Below are 10,862 nucleotides of genomic sequence, written 5' to 3' on the forward strand. Positions count from 1 at the left end.
TCTGATCTTTTCTCTGACCCAGTGATAACTAAAAAGGCAAATGTATTAATAATTATGAATTCATTTATTCATTCCTCAAATATTTATTGAGTACTTCTTATGGCTAGGCATGACCCTATGTGCTTCACATAAATAATGAACAAAATATATGAGGTCCCCGTCCTTGATGAGTTCATGTTCTAATGAGAGGAGACCTGTTCCCCCCTTAGGCAGATGGCACTTGGCCAGGGTGATAAAGTAGCTGTGGAGTGGACAACAGTACCTGCTTTGACCCGGAGGAGGGGCAGAGAACATCCAGCAGCAGGAGGGGTTGTGTGGCAGCTTTGGCTGCTGCCAGTGTGCCCTCATTGTGGACCAGTGTCATTTTGTTCATTGTCATTGTTGAAGGAGAAGACCTGCAACAAGAAGAGGATGGACCAACAGGAGAACCACAAGCAGAGGATGACGATTTCCTTACAGCAGCTGATTCAGATGACAGATTTGAGACCCTGGAGCCTGAAACATTCCATGAAGGTAGAACACATTTTTGTGGTTTCGGGATAAAATACAATAGACAGTTTATAATTATAATTATTGAAAATTTTCCTAAATCCCTTTAAAACCAATATTTAACTTTTATCTAATTTTTTGAGTTGAAGCTTAAAGCTTCAATTAAAGTGACTTTTTTCCCTTAAACAAATACATATCCTGATTTTGATTCAAAACATTTTTAAGGGCAATTTAGAATATGTAAATTTCTTATACAAATAAAAATACTTCGGCAAACTACTTCTACAACATTCTACTGCCTGGGATGCCATTTGTCTTATGAAATTCAAACAACTGATGAACAACAACTGATGATAATCTATCACAGGTTCCCATTCTAACATGGACTCTTCAACTGCAGGGGGTAGAACACAGTTCTTAGCTTCTGTACCAGGCATTGGCAAACATTTTCCATAAATGTCCAGATAGTAAACATTTTAGGCTTTGCAAACCGTACAGGCCTCTGTTGTAGCCACTCAGCTCTGCTGTGGTGCACAAAAGCAGCCTCAGACTGTACCTCAGTGGGTGAGTATGACTGTGTTTCTGTAAAAATTAATTTACAAAATCCTACACAGTACAGCTGGTAAAAGGTTGCAGGGACATTTTTAAAACATAAAAGTAATGAAAAAGTAAAGTTGATTACTTCTCACAATATTTAATATGCTGGGAAATTACTTTAGAAGCCAGCAGCTCCTAATTTATGAGGGGATATATTTCCAAAAGTTTATATCCGTGCCTGTTGTTTAGAGCAGGAAATGTACTTTCCCATAAAAATAATGTTATAAGAGATGGTTTGTATATAATGTATAGTTTTGTGTGAAAAATGCAAACACAAAATGCTTTTGGACAAGTACATGATTTCAGCTCCATTATACATTGAAAATAGGCATTTATAGACTAGCTTTAGAACTTTAGTCCTTTAGTAATCATTTATGTCATGTTTTCTGTGGGGAAAAAATGTTTCTCATTTCTGAGTAGGGATGCTGATAAGGTGACCACCACGTTTCCCTGCTGTCACATGCTCCCTCCTGTCTTTGGCTAAGCCGGCTCAGCAGGATGGCCAGTTGTCAGGATTTGGGTTTCTGTATGCTGCTTATACAACAGATTATGTTTCTCATTTCTGAGTAGGGATGCTGATAAGGTGACCACCACGTTTCCCTGCTGTCACATGCTCCCTCCTGTCTTTGGCTAAGCTGGCTCAGCAGGATGGCCAGTTGTCAGGATTTGGGTTTCTGTATGCTGCTTATACAACAGATTTCAGTTCAGATGTTCAAATAATCAGAAACATGAAGGATTTGATATTTTTAAGGTCAGGAGTTATAGATTAGGGATAGAGGAAGCACTTCTGGGGAGTTCATAAATTGAAGAAACCTTATTTTCTGACCTAATCTTTAATTGGGACATAGATTCAGTTTGAACTGAAAAGTTGATTGTTGAAAGTCTTCAGACAATAAAATATTTACACTTTATAAATGTATTAAATAAAATTAACAAAGGTCTTAAGCGTAATGAGGGTCATATGGTGGCAGCACTCATGCTAGGGGATGTGGGTTAAGTTACCAAAACCTTTACTGTTCAGCTCCCCAGAAGGATAAAGTGTCCTCCATTTTTCCTTTGTGTTCCCACCTGTAGACAGTGTACATTTGTTCCAGAAAAGGCAGCACACATCTAGAAAATAGAACACTGTAGTGGAGTGCAAAGTGGACTAGAAATTAGCACCTTTTCTAGGACCAGCCTTTGTCACTGTGGTACTCTGTATAGGTCGTCCTCTCTGTTCAGCCCGGGTTATGGTGTTTGTCAACCCGTGTGGTTGGGTGGCTCAAATAAGAGAATGTGTGAGGCATTTCGTTGATATGTCCATGTTTTATTTTAATAGTTATTTGCTCTTAAAATAAATTAATGATAAGTGTAGATTCAGAATGTACATATACAGTATACGTACATACTACTTTTATGAAAGTGGTAATGATCTAATTTTTTTTCAGAAACTGAGGATAGTTACCATGTGGAGGAGACAGGTGAGACATTAATTTAGTACTCTTCTTTCTTAATTAGAATGAGTCTCTTCCTTTAAAAGAGCACCATAATATATCTATTATTTATTAATAACAATATATTTTAAATTATGTAATATATCTCATATGATAGACAATTACTAATGTCATATATTTTATACTATATGTATCTTTGCGAACATAGTTTTTAAGTTTTGAAGTCTATTTTCTGAGGATAAATTCCCAGTAGTGGGATTACTAGTTCAGAAGATAGAGTGGAAGTCAGTGAACGGGCAACATTGTGTTTGTCACGTGTCGCGTGCCCCTGGACGGGATGGGCGCGCGGGAGATGGACGCCCTCCTTTCAGCAACCTGTGCTGTTGGCTGGTTTTTCCTTCAGTGCTGGAACAAATCACTCTCTCTGCTTGAGGACCTCATGATATTGGTGGCTGGCATTTAGGACCTATACCTCGTTAGCACCATATGTCTGTAAACACGGGAACTGTATTCCAAGTACGGGAGGAGCCCCAGAGGGACCCCCCCCCCCCANCCCTTAAACAAATACATATCCTGATTTTGATTCAAAACATTTTTAAGGGCAATTTAGAATATGTAAATTTCTTATACAAATAAAAATACTTCGGCAAACTACTTCTACAACATTCTACTGCCTGGGATGCCATTTGTCTTATGAAATTCAAACAACTGATGAACAACAACTGATGATAATCTATCACAGGTTCCCATTCTAACATGGACTCTTCAACTGCAGGGGGTAGAACACAGTTCTTAGCTTCTGTACCAGGCATTGGCAAACATTTTCCATAAATGTCCAGATAGTAAACATTTTAGGCTTTGCAAACCGTACAGGCCTCTGTTGTAGCCACTCAGCTCTGCTGTGGTGCACAAAAGCAGCCTCAGACTGTACCTCAGTGGGTGAGTATGACTGTGTTTCTGTAAAAATTAATTTACAAAATCCTACACAGTACAGCTGGTAAAAGGTTGCAGGGACATTTTTAAAACATAAAAGTAATGAAAAAGTAAAGTTGATTACTTCTCACAATATTTAATATGCTGGGAAATTACTTTAGAAGCCAGCAGCTCCTAATTTATGAGGGGATATATTTCCAAAAGTTTATATCCGTGCCTGTTGTTTAGAGCAGGAAATGTACTTTCCCATAAAAATAATGTTATAAGAGATGGTTTGTATATAATGTATAGTTTTGTGTGAAAAATGCAAACACAAAATGCTTTTGGACAAGTACATGATTTCAGCTCCATTATACATTGAAAATAGGCATTTATAGACTAGCTTTAGAACTTTAGTCCTTTAGTAATCATTTATGTCATGTTTTCTGTGGGGAAAAAATGTTTCTCATTTCTGAGTAGGGATGCTGATAAGGTGACCACCACGTTTCCCTGCTGTCACATGCTCCCTCCTGTCTTTGGCTAAGCCGGCTCAGCAGGATGGCCAGTTGTCAGGATTTGGGTTTCTGTATGCTGCTTATACAACAGATTTCAGTTCAGATGTTCAAATAATCAGAAACATGAAGGATTTGATATTTTTAAGGTCAGGAGTTATAGATTAGGGATAGAGGAAGCACTTCTGGGGAGTTCATAAATTGAAGAAACCTTATTTTCTGACCTAATCTTTAATTGGGACATAGATTCAGTTTGAACTGAAAAGTTGATTGTTGAAAGTCTTCAGACAATAAAATATTTACACTTTATAAATGTATTAAATAAAATTAACAAAGGTCTTAAGCGTAATGAGGGTCATATGGTGGCAGCACTCATGCTAGGGGATGTGGGTTAAGTTACCAAAACCTTTACTGTTCAGCTCCCCAGAAGGATAAAGTGTCCTCCATTTTTCCTTTGTGTTCCCACCTGTAGACAGTGTACATTTGTTCCAGAAAAGGCAGCACACATCTAGAAAATAGAACACTGTAGTGGAGTGCAAAGTGGACTAGAAATTAGCACCTTTTCTAGGACCAGCCTTTGTCACTGTGGTACTCTGTATAGGTCGTCCTCTCTGTTCAGCCCGGGTTATGGTGTTTGTCAACCCGTGTGGTTGGGTGGCTCAAATAAGAGAATGTGTGAGGCATTTCGTTGATATGTCCATGTTTTATTTTAATAGTTATTTGCTCTTAAAATAAATTAATGATAAGTGTAGATTCAGAATGTACATATACAGTATACGTACATACTACTTTTATGAAAGTGGTAATGATCTAATTTTTTTTCAGAAACTGAGGATAGTTACCATGTGGAGGAGACAGGTGAGACATTAATTTAGTACTCTTCTTTCTTAATTAGAATGAGTCTCTTCCTTTAAAAGAGCACCATAATATATCTATTATTTATTAATAACAATATATTTTAAATTATGTAATATATCTCATATGATAGACAATTACTAATGTCATATATTTTATACTATATGTATCTTTGCGAACATAGTTTTTAAGTTTTGAAGTCTATTTTCTGAGGATAAATTCCCAGTAGTGGGATTACTAGTTCAGAAGATAGAGTGGAAGTCAGTGAACGGGCAACATTGTGTTTGTCACGTGTCGCGTGCCCCTGGACGGGATGGGCGCGCGGGAGATGGACGCCCTCCTTTCAGCAACCTGTGCTGTTGGCTGGTTTTTCCTTCAGTGCTGGAACAAATCACTCTCTCTGCTTGAGGACCTCATGATATTGGTGGCTGGCATTTAGGACCTATACCTCGTTAGCACCATATGTCTGTAAACACGGGAACTGTATTCCAAGTACGGGAGGAGCCCCAGAGGGACCCCCCCCCCCAAATATGGAGGCCAAGTGAGGACTGGGAACGTGGGCCTCGCCCGGGCTTGATGTGCGCAGGCGCGTGCCGAGCGGGCGGGCGCTGTGCTCACCTGCTCTGCGCTCTCTGCCTCTCTCGTTCGTATTTGCTGAGTGCAGTTTCATTTGCATACGCTAGATGAAGATATATAGCTCTATTGATTTAAAGTTAGATGATAAACCTGTTAATGACGGGAGCTATCTTATTCATGTGTGTATTTGGCCCTGAGCACAGTTAATACCGATTTCTTTTTCACGAGTGAACATGTTTGAACATCATTATGATTTGATTTTACATTTCTGTCATTGCTAGAAATTGTGCTTTTCCAGTTTTGAATATCACATGTAATCCTTATTTGAAACATGTTTATAATTTCCTAATTATTTCCTAATTTATAGTTTCACAGGATGATAACCAGGATATAGAAGACATGATATATGAACAGGAAAATCCAGGTTTGTGTATAATAAAATTATTGATGTGTTTCTCTTTGAGGCAGTGGCCAAGGCCATTTTGAACCAGGGTTAAGGTTCAAGTCACTTTGATTCAACACAGAGATCTCTTTATAATATTTTTAATAATTTTTGATTGCTGCGATATTTATAGAAATTTCTGAATATAGTTTAATATTACATGGGGAAATGAGGGGAAAAAGGAGCTGTGGTTTTCACAACCACCACTGGGATTTTGTTCTTTGTTAGTAGGATGTTGGAGAGAATATTTGGAAATTGAAGAGGCAGTATTATATATATAGTAGGGCCAGGCTGGGAACAAATCCTAGTTCTGTTCTTTTCTATCTTTGCAATAGCAAATTACGGAACTTTCTTCAGCTTAAATTTTATTAAATAATAGTATCTGTCTTACATGGTTATGAAGATTAGAATTAATGTATGAATCTTTTATAAGGGTGTCTGGTAATGGAACGGTTTGGTTTTTTCATGTTTGGCAAAGGTATATATTTTTTCTTTTTAGATTCCAGTGAACCAGTAGTAGTAGATGATGGGAGATTGCACCATGATGCAGGTATCAGATGGACATTTTCTGTAGATTTTAAATGTTACTTAAGGTTTTTCAGTTGCAATGCTGTTTTTCATGGTGATTTTTCTTTCAGTGGAGTCAAAGATGTAATTTTAACACCTAATACAGAACTTTCCATCTCATAACAAAATTAGAGCACTAGAAGAATATCAGGCTTTCATATTTTTACCTCATCTACCAGTGCCTTTGCAACAAAACAGGATGTTAAATCCTAACACTACTTTTGTATATCTTGCTCTGTGCCATTTCGAGGAATTTTTATGAAAATAATTGACCTTTTTTTTTAGTTGTGTTTGGCCAGAGGCATTTACTACCGACTGTGTAGATGTTAATGTTTAAAGGAATAGAACTCTGTGTTTCAGAATGGTTTTTGTTGTTGTTTGTATTTTTGTTGTTGTTTTCAGCTAAGCAGTTACACAGAATGACTCATTTAATACTAATTTTGCCTTTATTCTCTCTTTTTGTAGATGATTTAACACACCAACACTATGAGGAACAAGGTTTGGAAATGTTTAACTTTAAGCCACCTACTCATTTTAAAATATACCTGCAGTATGATTATAAAGTATGGGAAATTATATCTTGAGTTATAAATATCATAACTTAGAACCATCCAAATGAATGGTAGTTTTCAAAGAATTCACTTGGGGAGATTGTTTACCTATTCCAGTGGTTCTGCCATTGCTTAAATAATTTCTTAAATCCTTTAACAGTTGCCTTAGGAGGCAGTTAGGAATTTTCAAGAACGCCGATCTCAATACTTTGTAGTCATCTCTCTGTTCTGACTAAAACATGCGTAAACAGCTACTTTAGTCAGAGGTTAACTCCTCTGAGTGTTTCTGCAGATTAACCCCACTCTCAAAGATGACTGATTTGCCACCTTGGGAAAGGTTAAGAATTGGATTTCAGACGTAAAGGCCATGGAGAAGACCTTTCTGGTGAATTGGTGACATGAGTAGCATCCAGTTCAGATTTAGGCAATTGTAACTCCTCTTCTTTCCATTTTATGCACGATTTTACTGAACTCCATGAAGTAGATTATAGTTTCCCTGCTTCCCAGATGAGAGAAATAAGGTTCAAAGAACGTAAATAATTTGCCCCGGATTGCGTGACTAAGTAATGATAAAGCCAATGATGAATCCTTTTTATTTGAATTATATTCAGTGATGACTCTGTAGAAAAAGAGAAGACAGTTCATAACTGTGTGTGTAAAAAAAGAAGAGTGAAGAAATGCATCATGATTGAGATGAATATCTATGTTCTAGGGGGCTTTAGGGACTGAAATTCAAATTTGTGTAATTATAGGGTCCTTATTTTTAAGAAGTTTTTAGTCTCGTGACAGCAGGTGAATTGCAGTTGAAGAAAATTAAGAAAGGCTGTGTGTAGACCTGATGTGCTGATCTATTGAGAGTATGTATTTAAGACTAGGGACCCTACCAGGATCCTCATCCCTTGTGCCTGTTTCTAATCAGGTATAAATGATACCATTGGAAGAATCCCAGATTGTGTCTTTAGATACTAATATTTTTATAAGAAGTTAAGTTGGCCACTGAGATTGTATTAGATTTTCTTTCCAATCTTGAATTTGAAGGAGAAAATAGAAATTTAGAAATTAAAAATTGCAGATAGAGGTGAGATTTAAGATACTTTTCTCATTTCTGCCAGTCATTATAGTGTTTTTCTAAATATGCTAGAAAGATCACGTTTGGAACATAATTTGCAGTCTAATTCTAGAGGAATTTAAAATCAAACTCGTAAGAAGTGTAAAATTAGATACCCTGCTCAAAAGGACATTGTAAAAATAAATGTTTTCATAGGGAGAGAGTATCATAATAAATGTCATTTCAATTGCTAACAAACAGTAATAAATATGACCTAAAGGGTCATCACGATTTGGTAAGATACTTTGGATTAGCTTGCTATAGAACATAAACTTTTTCAAACAAAATAAGTGTAATAGGACAGGATTATTCACTATGTGCAGGAGCCTTTGTGGAAAGTTAGGAACCAGACTAGGGAAGCCACGTGACTGTCACAGAAGTGGAGCTGTAGGTAGGATGAAAACAAGCGTATTTCAGTGGGAGAACAGAGTATATTCTGTGTTAAACCCCCAACTGGAGAACCTAGAAATATACAGTTTGGCAGAACCGTAGCAGGAACCAGCTTTCCTCATCAAAAATATCCTGGAAAGCATCAGGCCTACCTCAGACAAACGTGGGAGGTGACAGCAGAGTTTTACTATCTGATTGATATATTTATTCATACACTACATATTTATTTACTACCTTGTGTTCCAAACTCAGGACACTGGAGCAGTTCTAGTAAAGAACACACACATGGTCTGTGTTCTCATGGACCTGATATTTTAGGAGGGGAATAGAAATTAAATAATTTCAGTGTAGTATTCAATTACAGTTGTGATAAGTGCTGGTGAGAACAAGTACAGTGTGTAACAAGAGTATATAATAAGGAAACCCTACGTAGTCTGTGGATGAGGCAAGACTTCCTGAAGTTTGAGCTGAAGCAGTGGAGGAAGCAAGGGGAGAGATGGCTGGGCAGTCGTGAGCGGGGGTGAGAGGAGACACGTGGGCTTGAGGTGGCTAGGTCGTCTGGGTCCAGAGGATGTCTTCGGTGAGGTCAAGGCTTTCATCTTCACCTTAGGGCACTATGCAAGGGTGCTACAAAATAGGATTGAAATTTGCATTTTAATCTGATTGCATTCCAATCAGATTGCACTTTGAAAAGATTGATCAGTCTGACATGTAACAAATAGACGGGAGAGAGACAAGTGTAGATCTGGGGAGACTGGTTAGGTTACTGTAGTCATCCAAACCTGATCTTTCCCTGAGTGACATCCCTGTCAAATGAGAAGCCCAAAGAGATAATTTTCCAGAAAGGGAGGCTAGTAGTGTCCTGTGCTACCAGGAGAAAGGTGTGGTGAGTGCCAAAAACGTGCCTGTGACCTGGGACTGCGGTGGCCCCACTACAATGGACAGAAGTTGGACAGAGATGATCACAGTTTAAACAGTGGTAGAAGGAAGTGGACAGAGCTGAGAAATATTGAGAAGGTAAGATTGACAGGCTTGCTGTGTGGGTGTAGCTTGGCAGAGAGAGCAGTTGCCAGGAAGCATGGCCACTCTGCTGGCCTCTCCAGCTCAGTGGCCGGGCTGCTTTTGTCCTAAGACAGGAGAGACTGGAGGACAGGAATGGGGCAGTAGGTCATATGTCCAGTTCCATACATTTTGGTAGATTTCTTTGAGACGTTCAAGAGGAGAGATGAAATAAGCCACTTGGTGGTGTTTGGCTATCAGAAGAGAAGTCTAACTTGTGGTTTTAAGTGCAGGAATCTTCAGTATACACATGGTCATTGGAACCAAACTCCAAGATCACTTAAAGAGAGAGGATTGGGGAACAAGAGGAGGTTCTATGGCTGGACTTTGAAGAAAGCCAGTATTTAATGCCTACTAAGAAACAGATGAAGTGCTGAGAAAGATGGGGAAGGAGAAATAAAAAACTGGAAGGGAGTACAGCACATGGGCAGAAGTGTCTGGAAGAAGGCATGTTGCTAAGAGCTCTAATAGGGAAAGGGCTGGAAAGTGTCCATCAGATTAAAGAGGTGCTCACTAGTGGTCTCATCAGAGCCTTTGCTGGGAGGTGGTTGGGCCAGAAGACAGATGCGATTGTGTTGAGGAGGGGAAGTGAGGAGATGAGACATCAAACACACACGACTCTTTGAAGAATTACATTGTGAAATGCAGGAGAGAGGGCGAGGGGAAGCAGGCTCAGGAAAGGCGAGTGGTGGTTTTTGAAGTCGGTGGATGTGTGAGCATATTTAATGCTGACGCCGCTCAGGTGACAGAGGGAGCATATATTCACTGCTCCTTCGTCTTCCAAATGCCCCCAAAAGACAAAACAATGTATTAAAAAATTGTCCCTGGCTGTGCCCCAATACTGAGAATAATGTCTGAAAGATAGTAGGTGCTCTAAAATGTTTCTTTATTAAATGGATAAGAAAAATTTATGAACAGGCTGGGAAAATAAGAAAGTTTGTTCATAGTGTACCAGAAAATTGGAAGCATTTTGGAAGATCAGGTTGGCTGAGAAAGCTGCAACCCCTTGAGCACGGGAGACACACCTCTCCCGCAGCAGAACAGAGGAGATGCACTGAACCCTGTGCGTGTGAATGAAAGGAGAATGGGGTGCTGGGCCTGGGCAGGGTGGCGAATCCAGGGCCTGCCAGCCAACCTCTGGTTCTCAGGCTGGCAGTGGGGGCGATTGCCCCCAGGTTAGAGGTCTCAGAATTGCTCCCTAGACATAGTCGGGACTCTACCTGGTGAGAACTGGCATCCAGGGTGATTAGCAGAATAGACCTTCAGCTAACTCAAAACCTCCACCACAGACACGAAAATTTAAAAAAAGAAATTCAGTGCCGCCTGGGAGTAAACAAATTATTGAATCCTGGTAACAAGTGGTCAGGAAAG

General features: G+C 39.0%; 1 protein-coding gene across 1 annotated transcript in view; it reads left to right on the top strand.

The window, feature by feature from the left end:
* Positions 1-10,862, top strand: part of LOC103606998 (aspartyl/asparaginyl beta-hydroxylase-like) — a 19,037-nt gene that overhangs the window by 4,180 nt on the left and 3,995 nt on the right. Inside the window, exons 2-6 of the mRNA XM_008591556.1 lie at positions 388-513; positions 4,769-4,801; positions 5,742-5,798; positions 6,316-6,366; positions 6,849-6,881. Coding sequence (XP_008589778.1) covers positions 388-513; positions 4,769-4,801; positions 5,742-5,798; positions 6,316-6,366; positions 6,849-6,881 — 300 coding nt within the window. The remainder of the gene's footprint in view (positions 1-387; positions 514-4,768; positions 4,802-5,741; positions 5,799-6,315; positions 6,367-6,848; positions 6,882-10,862) is intronic.

This window comes from Galeopterus variegatus, unplaced genomic scaffold, assembly GCF_000696425.1.
Source record: "Galeopterus variegatus unplaced genomic scaffold, G_variegatus-3.0.2 Scaffold7031, whole genome shotgun sequence".
NCBI classification, from domain to species: Eukaryota; Metazoa; Chordata; class Mammalia; order Dermoptera; family Cynocephalidae; genus Galeopterus; species Galeopterus variegatus.